This window comes from Falco peregrinus, chromosome 4 (assembly GCF_023634155.1).
Source record: "Falco peregrinus isolate bFalPer1 chromosome 4, bFalPer1.pri, whole genome shotgun sequence".
NCBI lineage: Eukaryota > Metazoa > Chordata > Aves > Falconiformes > Falconidae > Falco > Falco peregrinus.
This window is the reverse complement of record NC_073724.1, coordinates 28973794-29001702: the sequence shown is the minus strand read 5'-3', so window position 1 is coordinate 29001702 and position 27909 is coordinate 28973794. Positions and strand designations below refer to the sequence as shown.

General features: G+C 41.3%; 2 protein-coding genes across 6 annotated transcripts; both read left to right on the top strand.

Annotated features, from left to right (window-relative positions):
* Window positions 1-447: 447 nt before the first annotated feature.
* Window positions 448-10088, top strand: PIGA (phosphatidylinositol glycan anchor biosynthesis class A). Of its 4 annotated transcripts, XM_055802694.1 has the most exons (6): window positions 448-666; window positions 1189-1621; window positions 2169-2301; window positions 3436-3568; window positions 4957-5163; window positions 6935-10088. In XM_055802694.1, the coding sequence occupies exons 2-6, from the start codon at window positions 1192-1194 to the stop codon at window positions 7232-7234; spliced, it is 1203 nt and encodes a 400-aa protein (XP_055658669.1). In that variant the 5' UTR covers window positions 448-666; window positions 1189-1191; the 3' UTR covers window positions 7235-10088. The 4 variants fall into 4 exon arrangements, with proteins under 4 accessions (XP_055658669.1, XP_055658670.1, XP_055658668.1 ...); XM_055802695.1 differs by lacking the exon at window positions 1189-1621; XM_055802692.1 differs by lacking the exon at window positions 448-666 and having other exon boundaries at window positions 752-1621.
* Window positions 10089-13966: 3878 nt separating this feature from the next.
* ASB11 (ankyrin repeat and SOCS box containing 11) lies at window positions 13967-27434 on the top strand. 2 transcript variants are annotated; one of them, XM_005231929.3, is made up of 7 exons: window positions 13967-14159; window positions 17191-17270; window positions 20285-20392; window positions 22505-22655; window positions 22860-22994; window positions 23914-24105; window positions 27121-27434. In XM_005231929.3, the coding sequence occupies exons 1-7, from the start codon at window positions 13982-13984 to the stop codon at window positions 27243-27245; spliced, it is 969 nt and encodes a 322-aa protein (XP_005231986.2). In that variant the 5' UTR covers window positions 13967-13981; the 3' UTR covers window positions 27246-27434. The 2 variants fall into 2 exon arrangements, with proteins under 2 accessions (XP_005231986.2, XP_005231987.2); XM_005231930.3 differs by having other exon boundaries at window positions 13982-14159; window positions 20336-20392.
* The last annotated feature ends 475 nt before the right edge of the window (window positions 27435-27909 follow it).

Sequence of the window (27909 nt, the reverse complement as noted above, 5' to 3'; positions counted from 1 at the left end):
TTTATTTTCATTCAGGGAGTGCAAGCTTCCAGCACCTGTGACAAAAGACTTGAGAACATTTTGGGAGTTCCAGCCAAGCGGCACACCGGAAGAGGTGCTCCACTGGAGGCAGCGAAAAGCCTTTGGAGTTTTAAGGCAGTTATGTCACTGTACAGCGGGCAGCTGACTTTTTTTTTTTCATCGCTTTGGGCTCTTTTTTGTGCACAAGCTTTTTCGTTTTGACAGCAACCGGCCGAGGCAGGTGTCCCACTGGGGCCCGGCAGCACCGGCAGGCGGGCCGGGGCCGCGTCTGAGAATGAGGATGGGAATGGGGATGGAGCCGGACCGAGGCCGAGGACCGAGGCCGAGGACCGAGGCCGAGGACCGAGGCCGCCCCTCCCCCGCCCTCCCGCCGCCCGCCGCGCGCAGGCCCTCCCCGCTTCCGCCTCGCTCCTTCTCCCCGCCGCTCGCTCGACGTCCCCAGGCCGCTCTCCGATTGGCAGTTTCTTTTCCCGCGTGACGCAGAGCCGGGCGGCGATTGGCTACAGGGCCGCGACGCGCTGGAGGCGGGAGCGCTGGGCTGCGGCGGGAGGGGAACAGCCGTGCGGTTGCCGTGGCGACCGAGCGGCCCGTGCCCGGAAATGGGAGCGCGCCGGGAAGCGCCCAGGGAGCGTCGGCGGCCGGCAGGTACGTACGTGCGCGCGCGCGGACGCACGCGCCCCCCTCCCCTTGCTTCCTTCACCTCCCCCCCCCCCCCCCCCCGAGGCGGCCGCCGGTTGCCGGGGTGATCGCTCTCTTAAAGGGCCCGCGGCGGCCACCCGCCGGTGCGTGTTGCTGGCGCTGGCGGGGGCCGCGGTGCGGCCTGCGCCGGAGGGATGGCTGGGCCCGGCGGCGGCGGGGACGCCGACAGTGAGGGGGCCGGGGGTCCTGGCGGGCGGCCGCCGGCGAGTGATGGCGCCTTGTGGTTCCCCCGGCAGGAGCGGGCCCGGGATGGCGGCCGGGGGCCCGGCGGGGGGGGCGCACAGCGTCTGCATGGTGTCGGACTTCTTCTACCCCAACATGGGGGGCGTGGAGAGCCACGTGTATCAGCTGTCGCAGTGCCTCATCGAGCGGGGCCACAAGGTCCTGGTGGTCACCCACGCCTACGGCCACCGGAAGGGCATCCGCTACCTCACCAACGGGCTGAAAGTCTACTACTTGCCCCTGAAGGTGATGTACAACCAGTCCACGGCGACGACGCTCTTCCACAGCCTGCCCTTGCTCAGGTACATCTTTGTGCGGGAGAGGGTCACCATCGTCCATGCCCACAGCTCCTTCTCTGCCATGGCCCACGACGCCCTCTTCCACGCCAAGACCATGGGGCTGCGGACCGTGTTCACAGACCACTCCCTCTTCGGGTTTGCGGATGTCAGCTCGGTGCTTACCAACAAACTTCTGACCGTGTCCCTCTGTGATACGAACCACATCATCTGCGTCTCCTACACGAGTAAGGAAAACACGGTGCTGCGAGCGGCTTTGGACCCTCGGATAGTCTCTGTCATCCCCAACGCAGTCGATCCCACTGACTTCACTCCAGACCCGTCAAGGAGGGATGATGGTATAATTACAATTGTTGTTGTCAGCAGACTTGTTTACAGAAAAGGTAATGGGGGATAAAATGTAAATTTATTTTGGTTGGGGTTTTTTTTAATTACGTATGGTAAGAAAGGTCTTGGTTAGGTGCCACGTACACTGTATCTGTGGTATGGACTGGGTTTTAAATGGGAGTTGTAAGGTGATGGTTCAGAACTTCTGTGGCTGTGCATTCAAGAAAAAATGTATGTTTCAAGTTTGCACATGTTGGGTTCAGAGGTGTGTTTCTTTTGTAATATTGAAAATTGTGAAATGGAAGGTTTGACTTCTACTGGGGATATGATTTAGGCCCTAATCCGCATGTTCTGTTCAAAATGTTTTAATTATTTCTTTTTTTTAAATTAAGCAACAGCAATTTAAGTTATTTTTCCCCCCATATTTGTTTCCTAATAGATCACAAGCTGTATTTTTTCCCAGAATTTTGTGTTCAGCAGTGTAACAGTCTTCAAGAGACCGTTTTTTTCCTTCGCTTGAATAGGGTTATAGCAGTAGGCTACATCATGATAAGTCCTAAAATAAAATCCAGTAACGGCTTGCCCTAAATTTTCTACTCTTAGGTATAGATTTGCTTAGTGGCATAATTCCTGAGCTCTGTCAGAAATATCCAGAGTTACATTTCTTAGTTGGAGGAGAAGGACCAAAACGAATCGTACTGGAAGAAGTCCGGGAAAGATACCAGCTACATGACAGGTTTGTTCTATGCATGTCTGTGAGCTTTCAATGTACTTTAGGGCCGGGGAATCTTACAGCAACACTCTTTCTGCCTGCCCCCCTCACCCCCCAAAACCCCCAAAAAACTTCAGCCTGGAAGCAATGATAGCTATTGAAGGCAAGGCAGATGGACCAGACACTAACTGAAGATTTACAGAGTTGGACTGTAATCCTGCAGCTTAATTCATAGAAATAGACCCTGTATGAACCTTCACTCCTGACACAGAACAGCTGCTTACGTATAAATTTATCATATTCCTCTCAGAACTTGTGATGCTTGGGTTGCATATTACTGCATGGCATAAGGTGTTAGACAGATACCTTGTGTCAGTGCTGTTTGTGTGAATGACTGCTAGTAATGTATTTTATTATTGCAATATGGAACTCTTCAGGGTAGTCTTATCTAGTATGTGTTCTTGTGGTACTATGAACGTGTTCTCTGGTGCTACTGTGTTCCCAAAATGTTTCTGTGAGGGATATGCGTTTGTCTATTTCTTTGGGGTTTTCTTGTTGTTCAAAGGCAGTTTTATGTGGCAAGGACAAAGTTCTTGATTTTCCATTTCCTTTTCTGTTTCTTGTTACCTGTTCTGTACTTCAATCCGTGGTTCCTCTGATAAAATTAGTTAGTTAAAATTGGTTAGTAGCATTCTTATTTTGCCCTTCTCTGTTTCCCAGTATCACTTCAGAATTATAGGTCCTGATCATTGTATCCTAAACACTTTTTTCCCCACCTCAGACTGAGATTGATCAGATCTTACAATGAAAATTCAAGTAATATATCTAAACAAAGAAAGGATGACAAATCGTAATTATTAACTGCGTGGAGCCATGTTCTTCTATAGAACTGGAAAGCTCAGGTGCAATGTTTTGAAGGCAGCTTTATTTTCAGAAGCTTGTTTTAGTGTGAAAATAAGTAGAAGTCTTCTACAACTTCATTGCTGGAAAAATTTAGAGAAAACAGAACAAAGGTGTCTCTTTTCCTTCTCTCACTATATAAGTGTGAACTATTGGTATATTTTTCAGAATATGTGTAACACTATGCAGCATTATTACAGTCCAAATCTACTGTTTATCAATCTTTGGGTTTTTTCTTCTTTTTCTTCTTCTATGTAGGGTACGTCTCCTAGGAGCCTTGGAACACCAAGATGTTAGAAATGTTCTAGTCCAGGGGCACATTTTTCTTAACACTTCACTCACTGAGGCCTTTTGTATGGCAATTGTGGAAGCAGCAAGCTGTGGTTTACAGGTAAAAATGAAAAATAAATCTATTATCTAGAATGCATGTATCCATTTTAAACAAATTTCATGATTAAATAATATGTGTTTGTAGTATTAGATTTCAAATGAGGCTCTGTCTTTACAAAGGTGAGCAAATATTGTCCCCACTTACAGATCACCTGGAAGCTGAGACAGAAGGGTTAACCGAAACTGCTTAAGGTCCCAAAAGCAACTTTTGCAAAATTGGGAATAACATATAGATCTGCTAACTCTCAGTTCTCTGAGGTAACCAGACTGCCTCTCCAAAATGCTGGTTTGTATGTACTCATATACAGAGTTTCCGGGTAGTTGATGTTCACGAAGGTTTACTTTGGCACTACTTTGGGGAAAAGGCTCATGAGCATGGGTGATTGGTCAGTCAGACATATTTAATTACCAGACTAAACCACTATAGTAGAACTTTATTCCTGCACCAGGAACTGGCGTTTGTTTTCATGTTAACTGAGGATGTATTTGTATTACCATGTAGGGATTCAAGGTCAGAGTTGGAGAGAGAGATAACAGTAAAAGCCCTTTCTGGCTAATTTACAACTCAGATTGACAATGCAGAAAGCCATAAAGCACTTAGATTCTCACATTAAAATATAAAGAAACATTTTTTTAAAAGACAGATTGGTGATTATCTAATATACAAGAAATATAGAAAATTTGAGGGACTTGGTTTTTTACTTTTATTTTTTATTCCAGTATCCTTTGACAGTAGCTGCTACCTAATTGTGGTAGTTTTTCCCCTGTCGTCTGTTTTCCTCTCTAGAGGTGAGGAAGTTCTACTGTTTCCTTTTTGTTGCCTGCTGTTTAGAGATGATTGCATAACGTAAGTCTTAGTTGTTTCTGATTTCCTTTTAAAAATAATAATTCAGATTTAAATGACTGAATTTCTAAAGAAATTCTTGTTAATGTTCAGTAACCTAGAAGGCATAAACTGAAGGTGGATGTGGTAAAACTGCCCTTGCTAGGTGGAGGTAACAGTATTCATGAGGGAATATGGAGAAGAGAAAGTCCAAAATGTGGTTACACAGATTTAGTTCTGTACTGTGACAAACACCTTTAGGAGGAAAGATGTCTCAGAAACCACTCATTAGACCAAGTCTTCTGTTTTATCAAGCTGCCAAAGAGTCATTCTGAACATCAGTAAAAGTAATCTGGTATGCTAGGTCTTTTCTAGGTCCTAGACCTTTAGTTTGCGTACAGGTAAAATTCCCAAAGCACGATACTGGTCTTTGCTTTCACGGCAACCATGCATTGTATTTTTTTTCCCTATTCTTCTTAAGTGCTGCATTTGAATAGTGTAATAACAGTGTCATCGCTTGATTTTATTGTTATGGAGCATATGTGCTATTTTTGTTTCATTCAAAGGTGGTGAGTACGAGAGTTGGTGGGATTCCTGAGGTGCTTCCAGAAAATCTCATTATTTTATGTGAACCCTCTGTGAAATCTTTGTGTGATGGATTAGAAAAAGCTATTGCCCAGCTCAGATCAGGAACGATACCATCTCCAGAAACTGTTCATAATAAAGTAAAGACATTTTATACATGGAGGAATGTAGCAGAGAGAACTGAGAAAGTATGTATAACCCACTTATTTTAAATTCTCTTAACGTACAGTTCTGAAACAGCTGCTGCTTTGAAACATTACTATATGTACATATAAATGCACTATATATATATACACACATATATGTGTATATAAATATACATATGCCCTCTGTAATCTTTCAGTGTAATATTTCAGTGTGTTTCCTTTCAAACATATGTGGCTTAAAAAAGTTCAAAAAATACTCTCCCCTCTGCTGTCCAAATACATCCCTAGATAGGTGTTGGGTTTTTTTCTTGTGTTGTTTTCTATGCCATAACTGCCGATAAATGCTCTGAAGAACAGCCTAGATCTTTAGTTACGCTTCTGCTCGTACATTTTTTCCAGTCTTCACATTAAATAACTTTTCTGGCATAACTGGATAACACACTGTATAAAATGTATGAAAAGGAAAAGACAGAGTTGATGACAAAGTTTTGTCTGCATGTGCTAACAAGTAGTTTAAAATTCTGAGAAGTAGTTTAATGTTGGTAGGCTGAACATAGCTGAATTTGTAAGCTATGGACTTAACGAAGATAAATTATCACACTTTTGAAATCATATTTCAGTATTAGAATTACTGCTTTAGCATAAAACCCCTCCCTACCATTAGTGAAGAAAGTTAACTGTAATAATGTTACAATGCCTGTGGAGATATGTCACTTCTAACTTCAGCCCCTATATTTTAGGCAACAGAATAGCTGAATCACATGCCTCTTAATTACTTTGTGGTGTACTCAGATACAGCTCTCTTGTAAGTGTCTTTGAAGTATCATGTACAACCAGTTTATTTTATCATTTCCAAGTACTGTCAGTACAATTCATTTTAGGATTTCGTAAGTGCAAGCAACAGTTCAATTGCAAAGTTTTTATAGAAAGTCTAGATTTCCGTTTCCTTCATAGCCCTTTCTTTTTAAAAAAACCCAAACAAACAACTGTGAAGGAAAATGTTAGTATAATTGGAAGAAGTATGCATGGAACTTATGTTGTACAAAAGACAGTTGTTAGTTAGATTACCCATATGATGAAGTCTGTAATGTTCTCAAGAGAAGAACGCATCCTTTAAGCCTTTTTTGAGTTGTGTGTAGTGGGTATTTATGTTTCTGTTCAACTACATTTTTTTAATTTATTTTTTTAGTGGTTGTGCTTAATATGTATGTTAAGTCACTGGTAGCATGTATTTGATTTTCACATTCATTGAATTTTAAGAATTTTACTAAGAATTACTAATTTTTCTTTAAAAAAATCTATTCTGTTATGATTTGCTTGATTGTTCAAATACAGAGATTTGGAAGGTTAGCTCTCCTATGAGTTCATCCGTCTTTGTGTTTAAAATCTAGTAATTGCCTATTCAGACTCTTTTCCTATGACTGATGTGAATATGAGATACAGAACTCATTCAATTAATTAAAAAAACCCTAACCTTTTTATATATAATATTACATATTATATAAATTATGCAGCCTTACTATTTAATGAATTGTTCTTGAGGTCTGTAAAAAAAACAAACCAAACCAAAACCCAAAAAACATTTATTTTCCTTTCTCTCCTTAAATAAATTAATGAAATTTCTAGAAGGGTACTCATAAATCAACACTTTAAACTGCAAAGCTTTTTGGGTTAATATTTGTCCCATCTAGTAGTTAAGAAGATAATTTATATTTTGCATACTGATAACACGCTGACAACAAGGTACTGCCTGATTTTTGAGGTAGAAGCAACATCATTTTAAGATCTGATGTTCTGTCTCCTCTCTATTTAGGTGTATGACAGGGTTGCTGATGAAGTGGTTTTACCAATGGATGAGCGACTTGGCAGACTAATGTCTCACTGTGGCCCAGTGACTGGGTATATTTTTGCTCTTTTTGCTGTTCTGAACTTCCTTTTCTTGGCATTTCTGAGGTGGATGACTCCAGATTCCGTTATTGATGTTGCAATAGATGCTACAGGACCTAAAGGTGCATGGACGAAGCAGTATTTTTGGGGGAAAAAAGGAAGAGTTAAAGAACTTCCAAGCTCAAAAAATGCTCAAATGGAGAGGAAAGAACACAACAGTCACTAAAGGTTTTAATGCTGGCTGGCAGAGACATTATTCTTAAAATTCTTCAGTTTCTTTCTGAAGTTCTTGGAGAGAAACTTGGTTAAATGTGCTACCTCAATTTAGAATGATGTTTTAATTTATTTTGGATTCATGCAAATTTATGGGCATCTCTTTTGCACTTGAAGCTGTGAGGAGAACATGGGCTTTGTGTGTCAAAAGCCTTTGAGACAAAAGTACAAGATTTTTCTTGACACCTTGAATATTACAGAAAGTGACTGTAAACTTTAGTGGTATTTGGGAAAGCAAAACACAAAAATTATTAGCTTACAGCAGTCCGTGCTAACTCCTGCAAGTTACCGTGCTTTTTATTTTAAGACTTATTTAAAAATATTTAATTAAAACCCCAACAAAACATAACTTTTCTCTCCTAAGATGAAAATGGACTTGAAATTAGTCATAAATTCCATTGCCATGGAAATTTCAGAGACTTAGTTTTAGCAGTTGTGTCCCAGTGACAGTGTTTTGCCTGCACAGCATTATTATTTCAAAGTTCTTCCCTAGCCACATTGGATCATCCTGTTGCTAAATCAAAACTCCATAATGAATTTTTTATATTTTTCAGAGGTGCTAAATTTGTTCAGTTCATTTATGTGTGTAAAAGTGATGTAAAGCTTATGGTATTTTTTAAAAGTACATAGGTGAAGAAATTACATTATTTAGAATAATACAGCCTTCAGAAACAGCTCAGGCCTGAAAACTTCTCCAGCAGACTATGCCAAAGTGTGAAGTAACACATGCATGCATGTGTGTACGCGAGAGAGATCCATGAAGGGCTTAACAAGCGCCATTGTGCTTGCTCACTCTGTCCCTTCCCACCCCGCCTTATTTTTTGTAATTTATTTTTTTATTTTTTATTTTTCCTTCCCCTTTACTTAAGACCAAAATGGCATTTCACTCCATCTGTGGGAGGGATGGTGTTCAACGTGCGTGATTTCACCTAGACCACATCAGAGGCACTGTCAGGCAGGTTCTGCAAGTGAAATCTTGGGAAGGTATTTCTTAGATGGAAACAACCAATGCTTTTCATTGAGACGGGGAGGAGGGGAAAAGTGGCTCCTTGCATCTGTTCACAGTCGTAAGGTATACCTGGGACAACAGGCAGCACAACATACCAATGTGTGAGAGTGGGTATTGATCTCATTTATGTCAGCCACCTCTAAAACTCCCCGCTGCCTAATGCACTTGGTTAATTTCTTTCTCGAGCATCACTGAAGACTAAAAATCTTACGACTTTTGAGTATTATTGAGTAGTGTTGGACACTGTATTAATATTAAAACTGTGCAAGATGAAAATACTGTTTCCAAACCCTTGAAAGGGGCAGTATTTAAAACACCACTTCTGTCAATATCATCTTGTTTGTGTAGTGACATAGTTACCCTAACATCTGACATTTAATAATTTTATTGAACATATTTTTGTGAAACACAGAAAGGTAACGTGAAATAAATGCCATATACAAAGTATATTTTCTTTAACTAGAATTTTTAGCCTTTGATACGTAATGTATAATATGCATTGTATTACAATTTGAATTTTTCAAGCTCTACATTAAAAGTGGAGGTCAGCTAAAATGGTGGCATACAGATTATGGATAAATGGGTGGAATTAAGGTAATATTTTACTTTCGAAAATTACTACTTTTTTTTTCCCCCAAAACATTCAGGTTTCTAACTTTTTAAAAATACTGATTATCATTCCAGTGAAATGTTATATATATTTTTAATAATATCTTGTTGATTCTGATTTATTTATTTTTGGTTTCCTGCAACATCTACAAACACAAATCACATTTTCAACAGGATTGTGAGAATTTATTCAAAATACGTTTTTTATTTTGTGGAATGTTGTGTACTTTATGAGTAATATAATAAAACCTTGTTATGGCCTTGTTTACAACACAGATTTACAGTTTTATCTAAAAGTTTATTTACCTTTCCATAAATAAGGGATATTTTCCATTAATATTTGGGAACATAGAAAGGACAGAAATATACTCTATATTGCCTCTTGCTATCACTGGTTGTTGGACTTCTTATGAGAAAGATGATTATTAAAGAACATTCTGTAGAAGCTGACACAAAAATTTAATCCATAACTGGTTTAACTACAAATATGCTGTTTCTCAAGTAATGCAACTTGTATTACGCATAACTCTTTGTGGACTGATTCACTTACTGGCCTTGTGCAGTGGAGTAAGGGATGACGTTTCTGAATCATTTGTAGTTTTAAAAAGCATTGGTGGGTGAAATGGAAGAGTTTAAATAAAATAATCACAATAATAATAAAAAAAAAAAAGAATGGAGATGACTGTTTAGAAGTGAATAAAATAACTATTTAAACCAACCTAAAATGTTTTTGCTTGTAGGTAATGTTTGATCATTGTGAAATACCAGGGAAATGTTACCAAAGAGAGAGTGATACTAACTGAGTAATATCTTGTACAGAGCAGACCCTCTGGTCTGGAGGAGGAACACCCAAAAATCTTCTGTATAGAAGGTTTCCCCACCTTTCATAGAAGGCACCATTGATCTGCAATGAAATTCCATCCTGCAGGCGCAAGGAGAAATTGTGTTTCCAATACATTTTATGAAGACACTGTGAATTAAAGTATAGACAGCATGTTGATAACTGAAAATTGTATGCTAAACCAGAACAAGTATCAGGTAAAGTATGAATGTAAGTCATCTTTCGGATTGTGTTTTCGTGGATGTGGATAGATCTGTAAGAAAGTAAATGCACTGTAATGTACTGACTTTTGTGGTCAAGTTTTTTCGCATCTTTTAAAAATAAACATTTTACCCCTTTTGATTTTTATTTCTTTTTGCTAGTCCTTTTATTCATATATGCTTAGGCTTATAAACAAATAATTGTAAAAGTGTTATCTTTTTGATGCTCTGGTAAAATACACTTTATGTATATAGATATAAGAACAATCAATCTCAAAGTGGTTTTACAAACTTTTTAAAATTAAAAAATATTTAAATACTTTTAATGTTTGATTTGCTGTCATTAAACTTCTCTCATCATATTTGCTGTGCATCTTTTATGACACTCAGTAGTATGTTGACTTCCACAGTTTTTCCTAATTACTTGAGCATTGACATAGTCAGATAACAGGTGGGTATTTTTTGTTAAGGAAACAAAACTAAGGGCCATGTGTAGCTATGCATCTGAATTTCCTGTTGTCCTGAAATGCATTTTTCTTGGAAACTTAACAGGTAGATGGGATTGTTTTCAGATTCTGACTTCTTCAACACTGGCGTCACTGGAGATGATACTTGTACAGGATTCATTGAATTTTATGCATAAGCTGGTTATCTAGTTTATGCTAGTTTCTTAAGGTGGTTTTAGGTGGGAGGGGCAGATGGCACACATCTAGAGGAGTCATCATTCCCTGCTAGCACAGGCGTTGGAAGCAGACAGGGTGAAATTCATTGCCTGCTGGTATTTGCAGTCTTCATGCCCAGGCAGCAGCAGGAGTTCAAATACCAAACCTTACGTGGTGCAGTGGGTGGTGGATAGGTGAGATGAATCGCACATCTGCTTGTTTGAGAGCAATCAGTGAGTCACTACATAACATCATTTCTTAAAAGCAGGAGTGTTCCAAGTATGCTGACCTAAGGATGCAAATGAAGCAAGGTTTGTATGGGAAGTAGCGTCATTTATTAGATCAAACTGATAAAAAAGAAATAGCTAGGCTCTCTATGTCTGTTCTGATCTCTTCCCTTTGAGATAAAGAGTTTCTGTCTCCTTTCCCCCCCCCAGTTATCTTACTTGGACTGAATATATCTCACATGCAGACTCTCAACTATATATATTAGAATTACACTGCTGTAGTTCAGAGAGTGTCTAGCATAAGACTAGACCAATGCCTCCTCTTTTAATTTCTTTGAGAAGAGGATCCCTCTAATTTTTATTTGCTTGTCAATGTCTTCAGGTCACACCTGATGTTTCTCACTGTTGGCTAAAGGTAAGGTGAACTGTCATGAAATACACTGCTAGGCTGGAGTGCCTTTTGTGGTTATTTCTTGCTTGCTTGTAAACTAAGGCTATATAAACATTAACTTTCCAGTTCTTTGGAGGATCTAGCTAAACTACTCATCTACCATCTCATGACAATTTTATTGAAGAAGTAATATATCTTCTGGATATTTAGACTTGACAATTCAGTAGTTACTGTAGCTGAAAGCTAGAGTGGCTCGTGGAGTAGTGTGGACATCTTGCAGAAGTTCAGCAAGGCATGCTTTTTCTGTGGAGGGTTGACTTGTTCACTCCAGTCTGTCAATGGAGTTGCATAATCCATCTAGTTCAACTCACAGCTATGCTGCCCAAAACAGCAAGGGAGGAAAATTGAGATCCCTGTTTCTGCATTGTCACTGCTCTTCCGCTGTGTTGTATCTTTTCTCCTGCCGATGTTATGTTGCTCACCTTTCTTTAGTTTCAGAAATATCAGATGTTTCCAAGTGATCACAACAGATCTTGCTATGGCTTACCTGACTACCACCTTCACCAGTATTAATACTTCTCACTGTGCTGTTCAGCCATCATCCCACTGATGATTTTTTTTTTTAGTCAAATGCAGTAATTTTCCTAGTGTTCTTGGACACTAAGAGCAGATTAAGAGGTTATATGAGTTTTTCTCAGATGACTCCATCATTTAACTACAAATCTTTACTTGTCTTGTTCTGAAGCCAGGAGGGTGATTTTGCTACTACACAAATGGATTTTGTCTTTCTGGGAGAGTCACTTTCCTGGACTGCTTCCAAGTGGTCAAAATTCCTCACGTTTTTTTACAGCATTTGGAGAGCTCTTCAGTATTGCTGGAATTTTACCTCCCTTCAGGCATAAGAGCATTTCAGTGGGAAATCACCTGATCTCCAGTTTTGTGTATTTTTCTGAGGGTTGTGGACTTCTACAGTGGATTTTCTTTGCAAACAAAAGTCTGTTTTCTGGTCTTTTAAAACATGCTGTTCCTTCTTGCTCATGCCCTTTTGAGTGCCAGTTTTGTAGATCCTACAAGAGAAAGATTTTTCCATCATTTAGGCTGACCTTTTCTTTTCCATGATCTTAACTTTTTTTTCCTGTTTGTTCCTTTTCTCTGCATCCTATATTCTGTTCTTTACACCTTTTGCTATTCCTCTGGCTTCAGGAGGAGTGTTTTTATTATCTCATACTTTTTCTAGGGCTAACTGAACCCTTTTTTGGTCCACCTTTGCTAACTTCTCCTTTTTGTTTTCCAGTTGAGCAAGCTTAACTGTTTTCCTCTCCTTAGTTAACATCTTTTGCCAGTCTTCAGCTGTCTTGTCCTGTGGCAAACAATATTAAAGTGACTAAAAATAGGCAATTTTCCTCTTTTGGATTCATAGGTGTTATAGTTTCTACAGGTATATTATATTACTGTGGAAGGAAAGGTACACATACTGCTTCTGTAAGTTGTTAAGTTATTGGTAAAAATGTAATATCTTGGTTTAATTCAGAATTTTAGAAAAATTGGTTGACTTGAAAAATTAAAAAATAGCTTGAGGTGGTTTTTTCAGTCTGCCTGCACATATTTTATATAGCATTCTAGTGCACCTGGGATGGCAGAGTGCTGAAGACAGCAAGATACCAAGCCAGCTGTATTGCTACAAAACAAAACAGATTACATTTAAATATCCAGGGAAATAATTTGCTGTAACATTTCCTTCAGCATATCCACCATCCCCTTGGGATCTGAGAGGAAAGTTATTCTGCTCTTTCCTTTGACAGATGTGTAAATTGAAGGGTAAGAGAACCTGGGCAAGGAGGGGATTCAAATAAATAAATAAATCTCCCTTCTGCTGTGCATGTAGGAAAATAGGAATCCAGAAAAGTTTACATGAAAAGTAGATGGGATATTCTATACAGATTCAATTTATTGCATGCAGAATAAATATTCTGTTCTCTATGGAAGCCATGTGCCTTCAGAAAGAAAAAAGGTTAGTTAAAGAACGTGTGCATTTTCAGTTTCAAATATTACACCTTTGAATCAAAGATGGATAATGTAAAAATATTTCCTTTCGAAACAGTAAGATGCTGTATGCAAGCGATATTAATGGACACTGTTCTTTATTCCTGAGTGATGGAAAATACCAGCATGTTATCATGTGTTTCTGATTACGCAATTTCAATGTATTTTTTCCCCTCCTAGAATAACTTTGACTTCTTAGCCCTGGCTTTGAAAATATGTGGGTTTTTTTTCAGATTCTTTCATGATAATTCTTTGCTTTGATATGCTTGCCTTTGTTCTGTGTCTGAGTACCAGCAAGGCCTGTCACCAAGATGGGAAAGACAGAAAAGTGTTCTTTTTGCAGTATCCCCAAACAATTTCTGCAACTTAACCTATGCAGACCTTGTAAATGGAACTGCTACATCAAAGAATAAATACAATGTGAATGTATAGGCTTTCAGGTGGTACGGAGAGCATGCATCTGAAAATTTATTCTAATTCATGTGGCTTTGGAAAGCATTTTCTGTTTGTTCCCTGCTATGGGAGGGGATGTTCAAACTGTCTTATCCTTGGTATTGTTTTTTAGTATCAAATAGCCCATACCAAATAAAACCAGAATGTATTTTTGGTAACTGAGGAACAGCAGGTTCTGGAGGGTTTAAAATAGATGACATATCATACCAAGAATAGCCCGGTGCAACTTAGCCGACCTGAGAAACTATTCAAAGAGCAAATCAAAATGGAGGGCAGTTCCATACTCCATGCTTTCACTAACATTTATTTTGCCATTTTTGCTTTGTTTTGCTTCAAGCTTCTAATTAAGATTTCCTTGGCTTTGCTGACCCATTTCTATATTGTTAAAGGCAACAGAAAAGAGGCTGCCAGGATAGCAGAAGAGATCTATGGAATAGTCCCAGGTAAAGTAAAAATATGGACACTCTTTAACATTTAAATGTGTATTTGCTACATTTTTGTAACTTGAAGATTTAGATCATTGAGTTGCTGTGAAATGAGGTATCTGTTGCTAAATGCATGGGTGAATGTTTTAACCAAGTGCCTTCCATTTCTGGGGTCTTTGCAGTATCAGTATGTCTTGGCATGATTTAGGTGTGCAAAATATGAGACTCCCAAAAATTACCCAGCTAGAATGAGGACAACATTTGCTCAAGGCACTACAGTAAATAAAAAGATTGTTCTCGGAAGCAAGGCATTCTTTAACGGGGGTTACAGATGTTTTTGCTAAATAGCTAGCTTTACTGCCAGAGAATATTTAGAGAAAAGGTTTAGCATATTGATTTTCTGAAAGAAGATACTAGGAGGATATAACTAATGACTTTATGAATCCAAGCCAGGAACCCCTGTTTTGTTAAATCAGATTATAAAAATGAATACAGCTAAAATTATTTGGGAAAAATACATGGCACAGGAATAAATTGTGTTTAGTATGCTATTTAGTAGGTCACTTTTTTTTTGGGGGGGGGGGGGGCAGGGGGGGGATGTTTCCAAGTGATTTTACTCCTTCACATCACTGCCATAGTAATGAGTAGACATGTGTTCGCATGCCTGGTAATTCCACTAATTAAAATGAAACAGTGTTTTAAATGTACTACCAACGAGGACCTGTTTTCCTACTTGAATAATCTTATCAGCGTTGTGATATCACAGATTTTCCCGTGACTCATTTGTTGGGCACTTGCTTCATGATGAATACTGCTGCCATGACCAGGCACATGAACGTGAGCAGAACATGGATTGTGAGACATGGCCACCCAAAGCAGAGAGATTAAGATCTGGCCAAGAGAAATACTGCAGCAAAGCATTATTTTACAAAGCCTTTATATACAGGCATGTTTGGGTTATTAATTTATTTGTTAATGTCCATAATATAATTCCAATCATTATTACTGTCAATTTTTTCCAATTGCCTTCATGCAATTGTAGTCAGACACATGGTAAACAGCAGTTTTTCCTCCATCCAGGGTCTTACTGAAGTGCCTTGAAGTTTAGCAGACCACGACATATTTTTATCTGCAAGTTGCCATTTGCAAAAAGCTATTAAGGATAATCTTACAAAACCTAAGATCATGTGATGCTGTTGCTGGGGCACTATTTTGGATCACAGGCGGAGCTTCACAGCCTTTTCTCTTTGCAGTGAAGTGGCACTGCAGCAGCAGCAGCAGGGCTGCTTAATCTATCTGTAGACATTTAAAAAGACACAGTTTTCAGACATGTCACTCACAACTGTGAAGGGAAGATGTGCCCCGTATGGGAAATATATTTGCCACACGTTTCAGGGAGGTAGGTTGCTGTGATTAGCATGCAAGTATGCAGCAGCATGTGTTTGGATGGTGTGGCATGTGTGTGCATACACATGCATTGTAGATGCATGTGACATGTGCTTGCACATGCTATACTATGTGCCTAAAAGGTTAAATAAGGCACTGTAGCTCTGTTTTCTGAGTTACTTCTGAATCTTCCTGCTGTATAAGGACCCTGGGTTTTGTCACTTGTGATATCTTCTGACTTTCTGAACTAAGCTTTCCTATTTCAGTCACCAGCATGATGAGGGATGTGGGCTTTTTGGATGTTTTCAGGAAAATGTTTCTCAGTCCCTGCTTGGTTCCTGTTTCCATTGTTTTGCCTGGTGCATCCTACTTGGTCCTCAGGAGCCTGGTCATGTATTGTGCTGGCTGGTCTTTCCATGCCAGCTTCCTGCCTTAGGAGCCCAGGAACAGCTCCTTCAATAAATGGAAACAAAAGTAATAACTATAGTTAAAGCTGTAACCCCATGAGCAGAAGTGCATCTTGGTTCTCGGGTAACAAAAGGAGACTCCCTTGGCCAAGGCTGAAACCCCTGCTGTGTCCTTGGCCTCAAGTCCCCAGGGTTGTATCTGTGCCTCTCATTGATTTCTCCCTGCCTCGGGTAACACCTCAAATTGAGATAAATCACCTTTTCCATTCTCTCTGGTGTGTGGCGTAGCTGAAAAAATTAAACAGGACAAGGGTTTCAGATACAATGCTCATGGGATTGCTGTACAGCAGAGCATGAATGCAAACACTGGGATTGCTTCTGTCCTGGCACTGTAGATGCAGCTGGCCTTTGAAGAAATTCTAACTACACACTGGGTTGTAGTATGGTTATAAATTTTAATATAGAACGAGTAAATTTGTGCTCTACTTGAGTGGCAGGGATTTAACCTGGGTTGACTGACTATGCCTGTAGGTAGTAGCTAGGCTAAGGAATTTTTTTCTGGGCACATAATAGATTAAGATATGAAAAAGGGCAAGCTAGCCCACATGAAGAAATCTGAACAGTTCAACAACTCAAAATGATTAAGGAAGAAAAGTAAAGCCTCAGGCAGAATTTATTTTACCATGTCTTTTCTGAAACCTTCCAGTGAGAAGGAGGATGGAACCTATTACGTGGTAGTCTGAGCTGGAGGGTATTATTTATGAAATTGTCAGTTGAGGAAATAAAACTGCCAAGGACACGCCAGTATTCATTTGATGGACAAGTCATTCCCGTGTCTCCCTGCTATGAGTCTCTTAATGAAGTGCAGGAGAAGCTAGAATATGATTTGTGACAAAGGCTCGCTAGGAAAGACGGAGGCTGATGTGGTTGTGAATAGGAGAACTCCAGGGCTCTGAAGGCCTGCATGAGTCCCAGCAGCACTAAACTCGTGGTCTTTGCTGAAGCATTTTTTTAGCTATTTCTAAAAGTTCTGCCAAGAAGCTTGTGTTGAGGACCCTTAATGAGCAGCCAGCTTCCTCAGGAGTGCTGGGCCCTCAGCTGCTCTGCTGAAATCAGTTTGTCAACTAGTTTTGCCACTGACCCCACTCTGATTCCAGTCCTGATCTACATTTACACACAGCTGTTTTTTTCCCTGCCCTTCCAGGATCTGCTGTTGCTTTTTACCTGAATTAACTCCCTTGCATTTGCTGTTTCAGGCGGCTGGGCAGACCGATCCCCTCTTCACGAAGCTGCCTTCCAAGGACGCCTCTTGTCTTTGAAAACCTTGATTGCACAGGTAAAAGCCCACAAGCACAGAAAAGGTTGGGAAGCGGCATGTTTTCTATTGAATTGCATCTGTGAGTTTGTGAGCTGATAAAAGACTGCAGCAGGGCTCAAGGAATACAGTTGTGTAAATAATATATCCAATACAATTGTGTAAATAATATATCTGCATGCATGCCTTTGGGCACGCATTAGTTTGCTTAGTCAGGATGCCGGGGCCAAGCCCAGGACAAAGATGTTACAGCTTGTAGCTCGCTGCATCATAAACAATGATCCTTAGGCTCTTTCTCAAAGAAAAACCGTGCAAACTGGGCTTGAGAATAGGGACTATATGTATATCAGCTATTTTAAAAAAAATAATGGTAGAAAGCTGTAAAAATACATCTTGCTTTATAAAACAGCCAGCATGGTCTTCCTCAAGGGAGAGCCGTCAGCCTGAAACCCTCTGCTCCAAATGAAACCAAGAGTTCAGGTGAAAGACAGAGAGGAGGGAAGAGTACATTAGGAAGGACAAGATGCTGGATGTGAAAGTGGGCAGCTGCAAAGGGACAAGTTATGGTTCTTCTTGCTTTGCCAACCATCTTCCTCACCACCTTCACTTAAACTCAATGTCCTCATGTGGCATGAATGAGCAACTGCCCCCCCCCGCCCCTCACCCCGCCTCAATCAAGACAACTGCAGGGAAATTAACTCATGGAGTGTAAACTCTGTAACTTAGCCATCAAACTTATTTTATTCAAGGTACATAATTTTTACTAGTGAGGCCACAGCTCAAATGGACAATGCCCTCAAGGAGTGGAGCTACCCCTGTGAAAGCCTCCACTCCAGACATCCATTGTGACACGGCTGCAGCTAAAAGAGGTTACTGTTTACAGCCTGTATTCCCCCTCCCATTTCCTGATCCCTCTTTCCTTCCCTGATATCAAATGACTTTTATGGAAAAGGAAGTGGTAGAGGTTAGGGATAATAAAGAAGAAGGCTTATTCATTCAGAGCTTTGTTGTTTTTCTGACCCCCTCTACCTCCATTTATGCTGACCTTACACCATCTTATTAGTGGGGCACCTGGTGTTGTGGTTGTACGCTAGACGCCCTGGCTATACACTGGTTGTGGTTATATGCTGGAGAAGCACCTGGTGTTGTGGTTATACATAATTTAGTTAATCCACTCTTTCCTCTTCTGAAGACATGTAATTTTGAGAGTGAAGGATGAGGGTCCTTGCTGATGAAAAGGGATCAAGGCAGCAATGTCTGTAGAGACTGAACTGGAGCTTATTCACCACAACTTGATAAATGTAGGGATGAAGCTGTTCACGGACTAGCGTAATCATTACTCATTGCTTCTAATATACTTACACTACTAGCCTAAAATTAAATGGGGAGCTATACTTTAGAGTGTATGTGAGACACTTGGAGGTCTCTGCCGTAGGACCATAGCTTTCAAGAAACCAGTGAGGCTTCTGCTCCCCAAGGGATGCCTGGACATGAGGGGGCAATGGAGCACTGGAGTTTTAAAAGACCTCAAGAATTCACCAACACCAAAAGAAGAGTTTCATTTTTCACATACATTGAAAACAAGGTTTAACATGAGTGATGTTTGACAAACAGCAATAGTAAGATCTATGAATCATCCTCCATTTAATAATGGAAAGGATTGCTGTGTTTTCCAAGATATCAGTACTCATTTACTTGCAATGACTGAATTTAATTTGTTAAATAAAAATCATATATATATACACACACACATATGAATAATGATTGAGAATAGATCTCCTTATCAGGAGTCCCTAGAAGACATTACTTTTGAAGGAATATGCTGATCATTAGGTATGAAACATTGATGCAATTAGAAAATGGCATAATCTCAACATTTTTTCAAGGTTTTATCTATTGCCCTGGCAGTGATGTGCAGGAAATTTTTAGTGACAGCTTTCACATATCTCAAAAACGATTGTTTTTCTATCGTAGAATGTCTAGCCTAAAGTGATTCCAGTCGCTGCTTTTAATGCTTATTGCATCAGGACTGGTGACTTTTTCAGTTCCGTTGCTCACAGGTGCTTACTTGTGCCCATTGCATCTGCTGCTGTGTACCAGACAGTGCATTGCTGACATCTGGTGAGCAGCCTGGTCTATAGCACATCAGGTAGAGACCGACTATTATGAAATACAAGACATCAAGCAGAAACTGGAGCTGCTTCCAGGCCTGTTCTTACACCCAGTTGTAAAATCTTAATTACTAGACGATTTAGACGCATCCTGGGCAAAACAAATATGGCAATTGCCTTCTCCTTTGTGAATATGTCTGGTTTCTGTTTGCACAGGAATAGATGTAAGAACTGTTATTTAGGGAAAGACCTGTAAATTTGTAAACCACAGTTCTGTATTCCAGTGTAAAACATTTTCTGGCTGGTCAAATAAAAAGAACTGATTTGTGGATGGGGTTTTTCTCATCTGTCTTATGGGTTTACCAGGTACTTACTACCTCTGAGTGAAACACACTGGGCACTCCATATAGTCAGTGGAATTATTTTTAGGACGCAATTCACCTGACTCATTAGAAACAGCTGGTTTAGCGTGGGACGAACCATATCCTAGGGGATCCTCTTTCTCCCCAGTGAAGGAGCTGAGGGCTCCAGTTGAGCTGCAGATTCCTGACGCATCCTTGTTCAGGGAGATGAATCCCACCAGCTGTAGCTCCTGGTGCTGGATGGAACAGGGAAGGTAATGCCACCCTTGTAAGTTAAAGAAATGCAATGTCTTTTCTGCAATTAACTGTATGTTGTAAATAACTACAAATAGAAGGCATAGCTTGTTCTTGCTTCCTCTTTAACCCCAGCTGCCGTCTTTGGGGATGAGCATCAAAGCACTGAACAGCATTAATCCAACCCGTGCACCTTCCCTGGACACACACTGAGCAACGTGGCTCTCCCCCACCACAGTCTGACCACCCTTTGTACCTGTGCTGGTCCCGGGGGAGCCATGTGGTTTGGGCAGGTCTCTCCCCTCATGCCCCCCGCCCTGCCTTGCAGGGTTTCGATGTGAACCTGGTGACAACAGACCGTGTGTCGGCTCTCCACGAGGCCTGTCTGGGTGGCCACGTCGCCTGCGCGAAGGTGCTGCTGGAGAACGGTGCTCAGGTGAGTCCCAGCACGGATGCTCCCTGCATCAGCACGGATGTCGGATAGCTGCTTGCACTGCAGGGCCAGGATGCAGACGGACAGGAGCATCTCAGGCAGAAACAGGAAAAATAAAAGAGTTTTGGGTTTTTTTCTGTGGGTGATGGATTTGCTTTCCCTGGTAGCTGCTTGGGTCACCCTGTTATTCTGGGTTTTTTCCCCTCTGTATGTGAAATGTAGTCATGATTGATGGAAAAGGAATGAGAGATGCTAGATGAAAATAACCTTGAAGAAAATAACTTACCCTTTTTTTTCCCCTCATAACAATCATGGGGATTGCCTCTAGTTTTCTGTGGGATAATTGGTAGTCTCACATAAGTAGATGTGCTTGAAGCAATGAAACATTTCATCTGCTAATAAAAGAATATTTTCCCCAGTCAGACCTTAGGTAGAATACATCTTAACGATGGAGATACAGAAATGGATTAAATATACAAGAATATATTTAATTCAGCTGGATTATCAAGTACAAATTATATAGCAAGAAACTGAGTAACACCACAAGAGGCAATCAGGTATCCTCTGCAGAAGAAAATGCATTTGTTAACTTCCTAAACTGTATGCTACATTTCAATTCCTTAGAAAGGTGACAGAAAACCCCTTTTCAGCTCAGTTTTACTTGATTTTGGTATATTAATGGCATTGCCTTTTTATAACTCAGAGAATCATCTTTGAACTACCTCCACACCCCCATGCTGTGGTACCTGGTATCTCTCCATACCATGACAACTTGCCCACCTCCTGGCCCCATCATGATTATTTTCCAGCCAGCTCTGTTCCTCAATGGTTTTCCATGAAGATGAGCAAGCAGAGGAGGCACCAAGGAGCAGGGGCTGCCTCCACCAGGGTACCTGCCTGATCTGCAAGTGCAGCTTCACGTGGGGGAGCATGGCCTCGCACTGGCTGCTGCATGGTTGCAGCCTGCTGAAAATGGCAAAGACTGGCTTGTAATTGTGGGAAAGGCACCTTGTGGGAAAAGGAGTTAAATCATTCAGCATTGTAAACAAGTCAGTAGTTCAAATGAACAAAGACAAATGGCATCTAGGAAGGTATCAGCTGCAGATGGTCCACTGCTAAATTACCCAGAATAAACCAACAGGTTCTTAAACATCACTGCCTTTCTCCACTTTAAAGGCAATGTATCTTGCTAGTTAATTGTGTGGTCTAAGGTATTTCTACCCTGGTGCTCTGACCCCTTTACGATGCAACTCCTGTGCTAGCACTGGTAGCAAAGTCCTCTGACCTCCCTGGTGGCCCAGGACTTCTCCATCCCTTCCTCTCCCACCTCTTTCCTCTTCTCCCTGGTTTGGAAATCACATGAATTGCCATTTGTTTGCATAATCCATTGTTCTTCTCCAATGTGCCACAGAATTAAAGACATGCAGATTTGGTGCATAAGTTGCCTCTGAGGGCTTGCTACGCAGTTAAACAGCAGCTCCGGAGCTGTGCACTACACAAGCCAGGGACTGTGCTGTCCCAGTGGAGAATGACAGATGGTGGCTCTTGCCAGGTCTTTACATTGGTGGTGGAGGAAGGAAATTCCTTCTCTCTTACACACACACATACACTCACATGCGTATGAACACAGACTCTTTCAAGCTCCTTTTCTGTTTGGGATTAAGATTATGTTTCTGTGAAAATTTCTTTTGCTGGAAATGTATTTTCAGGTGAAAGTATTTAACATGAAGTAAATGTTTTCATTTAAAAAGCAAAGCCATTTTCAACTGAGTATATTCTGGCTTTGCATTGGTGCATGATCATGAAGATACTCAAGTTCTCCACATTAAAATATATCAAGTTCTGCATTTTCTGAGCAACTTTAGAAGGAGCATTCATAGCAGGCAGTGTCACTGCCTTATGGTACTAGCTATCCAGGAAAAAGGGCAGACCTCAAAGGAGAATGTTATATATGTTGTGCCACAACATATGACTCTGAAAGTTGTTAACAAAATCAATTCTGCAATTAAACAAGGCGAGCATCTTTTCCTGGTGCATTTCTGGTGTGCATATGAGGCATGCTGTAAGGATGTTCTTTTAAAATCAGATTATCCTGAGTGTGTCTTGCTGTTCCAGGTCAATGCAGTCACCATCGATGGGATCACTCCTCTGTTTAATGCCTGCTGCAGTGGCAGTGTGGCCTGTGTCAACATGCTGCTCGAATTCGGAGCCAAGCCGCAGCTCAGGAACAACCTTGCTTCACCCATTCATGAAGTGGTCAAGAGAGGTAACATTCAGGCTGTGAGCAAAGCTAACAATACCTAAGTGGGGAATACATCTTTTATTAATGTTAAGATATTTTTCAAAAAAACCCTTGTCCATACCAGTAGGGATAAATAGGCTTGGCTGATTCCCAGCTGTTGTGCCTCATTGGGTGTATCTGAGTGTATTCTGCTCTGCAGCGCGCCAGTGATGGGTCTGCTCTCCACAGGTCACAGGGAGTGCATGGAGATCCTTCTGGCCCATGAGGTTGACATTGACCAAGAAGACCCGCAGCACGGGACCCCGCTCTATGTGGCTTGCATGTACCAGAGGACAGACTGCGTCAAGAAGCTTTTGGAGCTAGGTACACCTGGAAAGGGGGCTGGGGGAGAGCTGTGGTGGTGTTAGCCAGCCCTGCCTGTCTCTCTGAGCTGCCTCTCTACTGCAAACATCATGGGTTATTTTCACAAGAGGTGTTTGAGCAACCCAAGTCTGAGAGACTTGTTTGGGACTATTAAAAATTTCACTTGCATTCATGAAGGATTTATGATATCCTCAGTGAAAAAAGCCCTAATTACAGAGACCTTCCTGAGACTGTCTGAATGTAAAAATAAAATATATTTAGTTTTCTAGAATGGTAAGAGGAAGCACAGACAACCCTGGCTAATACTAGTGACCAAAATCAACTCTTGATTATGATAAACTGCCATGTTAAGCATTTAGCATTAACTTCACCTGCTTTCATGGGATGATGAAAACAGCAGTAAAGCTGCTTGCAAGAATAATCATTGCAGGTCCAGGCACAGCCTATGAGCTAGCATAAATTTTTGCTGTCAGTGTACATTAGCTGATTTACACCCGCTCAAAGTGCGGCCCTGCTGAGCCTGGCGAGCCTAGAGCAAGCTTGCTGTGCTCCCAGAGTTATTACACGATGAGACACCTAAAGGTGTTTTTTTACCCCAGTAATTTAATGAACATAATCTATGTTGGATACTATGTTATTAACAAATTTACAGAGCATATGGTAGGCTTTGAACATCTATTGGGTCAAGCTGTTCAGTTCTATCCATAGCAGACAGGATTTGATGGCTCAGAGGACTTTTACACAGCAGGTATTTGATCTGCTGAGTTTTGCACAGATGCTATTGAGAGAAGCGGAGGAGGCCTGTTGCCATCCATCCCCTTCATTGATTGAGATTACTGGTGGAAACCAGCCCATGTGATGCGGGTTTGGACAGTTCCTGCTGCTTCCCAGATTTAACCAGGCACTCTTGTTACTCAAGGAGCCAACGTTAACATGGGGAAGCGACTAGACACCCCCCTCCATGCGGCAGCAAGGAAATCCAGCGTGGAGGTAGTCAACTTGCTGACAGACTATGGTGCTAACCTGAAATGTAGAAATGCTGAATTCAAATGTGCCCTGGATCTTGCCATCCCCAACAGCAAAGTGGAGCAAGCTCTTCTGCTTCGGGAAGGTAATGGTTTCCTTTATTCTTTTTTTAAGTAGAACAGTATTTATTTCCTTTACCCAAGTCCATTTTTCCTAACTGCTTTTATAAGTAATGTCTATAGAAGTTCTCTTATCTACTTTACCAATTTCAAACCCGCAGCACATGACACAGAAAGGAGTAAGAGACTTGTGTTCCATTGCTAGACCTGCCACCAAGTGTCAGGTGTTTAGTGGGTAAATTGGCCAGTTTTTGTGTGCTTTCTTTTCCTGTCTACTGAAGGAAAATCATATATATTTACCTACCAGGACTCTAAGGACTAAAAACTGCCATGAGAGTTTATTTACAGACAATATTTTAGTGCCACTGTCTTGGCTTCAACCTAGCACTGTGGCTCAATGTCCCCTGCTTCCTGCAGAAAAAGCAACACGAGTGTGTGTGACCTCAGTCACTGGGAGAAAGCAGAGCTGTTTGCCAGGTGGCTATTGAGCATCATGGCATACAGTTCGTCCTTGTGGATCATGGGGTTGCAACCCCAGCAGAAACCAGTACTGCCCTTTGCTGTTTACTTTCAGCCTTCCCACAATTAATTATGTTTCCCGTTTATTGGAAGAAACCTGTGAAAAGAACCTAAGATCCTCTTGGGCCGTTTTCACCTGCACTACATACAACCAGAACTCGAAGCATCCAATAGCAATATTCCTGATATTTGGACATGCTGAATTAAGCCCCACATCTCCTTCAGCCTCTGTATTTCCCAGCTCACTGCTACCCTGTTAGTCTATGCCCCACTGGGAGGGTGAATGATGCTCCCCCATGCAGGCAGCCTGCTCGCTCCCCACCAAGGAGCAAAGCACGATGCACACGGAGAGCTTGCTTCCAACTGTGAAATAGCTCTTGGATGGCAAATTAATATTGTCAATGTTGCACATAGGCTTTGTGCCAGCCCTCTGCACACAGGTGGGTTTTATAGAGGAAATGAAACAGTGGTTTAATATCCTTTTTCCTACTCCCTTTCTCCATGGCTTTTCATGCAGAGCTTTAATTTGTCATGTCTAAAATCTTCTGGGAGGACTGTTGCTTGAATGCTTCTCACCTCTTGTGACTTCTGTCCCTGTATCTGAGATGTTCAGGGCTCAGCAACGGCAGGCTGCGTGAGCAAAGGCAGTGCTTGCAGTTGTCCTGTGTGGATGAGAGATTGTGTATTAATATTCTGATATTTTTCTAATTTTCTTTTCCTGAACTTTCTTTTTGATTTCCACTTTCAGCTTGTCACCCTCTCCTCCCTTACAGTCAGAGGGACTATAGGGGCACTTCGGCTCCTGCTGGCTCTTCACTTTTCAGAAAAGAAGCTTTCTCAGTTTCCTCACCCATCCCTTCAGTTCCGCTTCCAGATACTTCACTGTATCTAACACCTGCAACTGCTCTTTTCCCCTACTTATGTATTTTCTGAGGTCCTTCTGTTTGAAATAAGCAACCCAGGTTGAAGAGTTTTCTTTCTACCCCCTGACTTTTCTGCTGTGGTTTCTTGGATAGCTCCCTTTACTTGCTCCTCTTCCTAAATATTGAGTGATGTAAAACATAAATTATTTCTGTTTTCCTAACTGCTTTGGGAGATGGTAGCTTCTTTCTTCACTTCCAGTGACAGTAGTACAAGTCCTTTTTCTATATTTCCCATAATTTTCTATTATTTTTTCACAGAGAGGGCATTATCAGCCTGTTTAAGCTCCTACATTTTCCTGTAATAAAAGCACAGGTAAAGAAGCTTATCTGGAAGATACAACGACAGGCTTTTAAGCACACACCTCTACCCATTGCTTGCCAAACACTTCTGTGATTGCTACTGTTTGGCCAGGAACTGGAGGGGCAGGGATGAGACAGGGCTCAAAACCAGGGCTTCTCTGGGCAGTCTTACAGATTCAACCTGGAACAGCTCCAGCAAGAGCAAAGGAGGCAAAGGGACACATCAGCTAGCAAGTTGCATTTGCACGTGCAGGCGTGCAGCTGCAGAAGCTACAGAGCCTCATTTCCAGTGGGTTTGTGCGTGATGTGCCCCTCACCTGACCCATGGTGGGGTGGACTGGTGGCACCTGCCTGGTCACCCCGCAGGGAAGCCACCAGGGCAGCACCGCTGTGTGCAGTGCCATGTAAGCCACTACCCAAGCTGGCCTCACTGCTGTCCCAATGAGACCTCTGACAGCTTTCTTACCAGTGGGCTCTGCCATTTAACAAGAGTTTTCACATGCAGCAACCTTACTCCCAAGGCAAGGAAGGGCAAAAAGGCCTCTCATATTTTCTTTTTTTTTTTTTTAGATTTTTTTTTATTTTGAAGTTTATGTATTTTTATTTTTGTGTACCTTTTCCCGCAAAACTTTTGGAGACTTTCTATCTCTGAGATGTTTTCCTTTTAGTCAGACTTAATTAAAATTGGATGACACATTAAGAAATTATTTTGAGGAGCACTGATTGACTGACATAAATAGATATTCAGAGACAGCGTGGTCATGTAAAAAGGCTAAGCTGCAGTTACTACTTGTGCAGGTACCCCCTGAGACAGCAGTGGTTGGAGGAAGCATGTTCTGTACCTATGAACAGCTGTAACTGTATTTGCATGTCCACCCAATTATGGCTGTTCTACACTGAGCACTTCTGCAGCTCCCTGTAATCCTTCTTGTCTTTATCCTCACAACACCACTGTGAATTTTCTTATATTCAGAGCAAGGGCTACATGCATCCTGGAGCTCTCTCACCAGTGCAGACTGCAGTGCATGGTATTTTAAGAATTTGCTCAAGAAAAGATGGAGAAAAAACTAGCCATGTGTGCATAAAAAGGTTTTTAGTGCTTATATTTTTCAAATCACTGAACCAACTTTGACAACATAAATTAAATATGAACAGTAATGTATTTAGCTCTTCCTGACTTCAGCAAGTCACTGTGTAATGTTTGATCTGATTTGCAAATCTTTCTGGTGTTTGTTGCTTTCTGACTTATACCGGTGGGGGGGGTTGGGGTTGCTTGTTCTTGCCTTTTTCTTTTCCCAGGTCCTGCCAGCCTTGCCCAGCTGTGCCGGTTGTGTATCAGAAAGCATCTGGGTCGGTCGTGCCTATATGCAATCCAAAAGCTGCGCCTGCCTGAGCCACTCGAGAACTTTCTCCTTTATCGATAAGTTTGTGACTGTCTTTACACTGGAAAAGAAAGAGGAACAAATGGTGGTTTATTCCAAAATTATTATATCAAAGAAAAAAAAAACAACCCAAAGTCATCATTTACTGTCTAATCGGGGTACCAAACATTAGTTGCTATGTGACAGTGCAAAATGAAAACAGCTTTTCACAGACAGTGAATGATATTATGGATACAGTTCCCTCACAGTCTATTGTCACATCCACTTAATGCTAGCCAGAGAAGTTGTAGTACATGAACACTTGACATGTGTTTGTAGATGTACACACACACATCCACCCACCCACAGACACACGCAGAGATTTCCCCTGCATTTAGTGTTATATTTATTCATGTACTATCTGTGTGGCTTCTTCCTCTTGTCTATGCAATCTTACTGTCAAAATCAAGGTAGTGGCTGCTATTCCTCCACTAGTGTGAGAATAAAAGCCTTCAGTGCCCAACATCAGCTGTATATAATACATTGCACATCTTTTGTCAGCTTTGACTTCGCATCCTGCCATCCCCTTAGTCTGGTGGTGTCATAGTAACTTCCAGCAGGCTCTGGCTGTGCAGCCACTGTACGTCCCCTTGCCCTGAGCCCATCTGCCCCTAACATATCTTGTCCTCTGAAGTGCAGGTGATGTTACCAAAGCAGGTGTGGGGGT

Bases quoted from the DNA above. Each gene is read 5' to 3' on its own strand.
- PIGA (XM_055802692.1), top strand. From the start codon at position 931: ATGGCGCCTTGTGGTTCCCCCGGCAGGAGCGGGCCCGGGATGGCGGCC. The intron at 2,302-3,435 runs GTTTGTTCTATG...TCTTCTATGTAG, and splicing joins AGATACCAGCTACATGACAG to GGTACGTCTCCTAGGAGCCT. The intron at 5,164-6,934 runs GTATGTATAACC...CTCTCTATTTAG, and splicing joins TAGCAGAGAGAACTGAGAAA to GTGTATGACAGGGTTGCTGA.
- ASB11 (XM_005231929.3), top strand. From the start codon at position 13,982: ATGGAGGGCAGTTCCATACTCCATGCTTTCACTAACATTTATTTTGCC. The intron at 20,393-22,504 runs GTGAGTCCCAGC...TTGCTGTTCCAG, and splicing joins TGCTGGAGAACGGTGCTCAG to GTCAATGCAGTCACCATCGA. The intron at 22,656-22,859 runs GTAACATTCAGG...TGCTCTCCACAG, and splicing joins TCATGAAGTGGTCAAGAGAG to GTCACAGGGAGTGCATGGAG.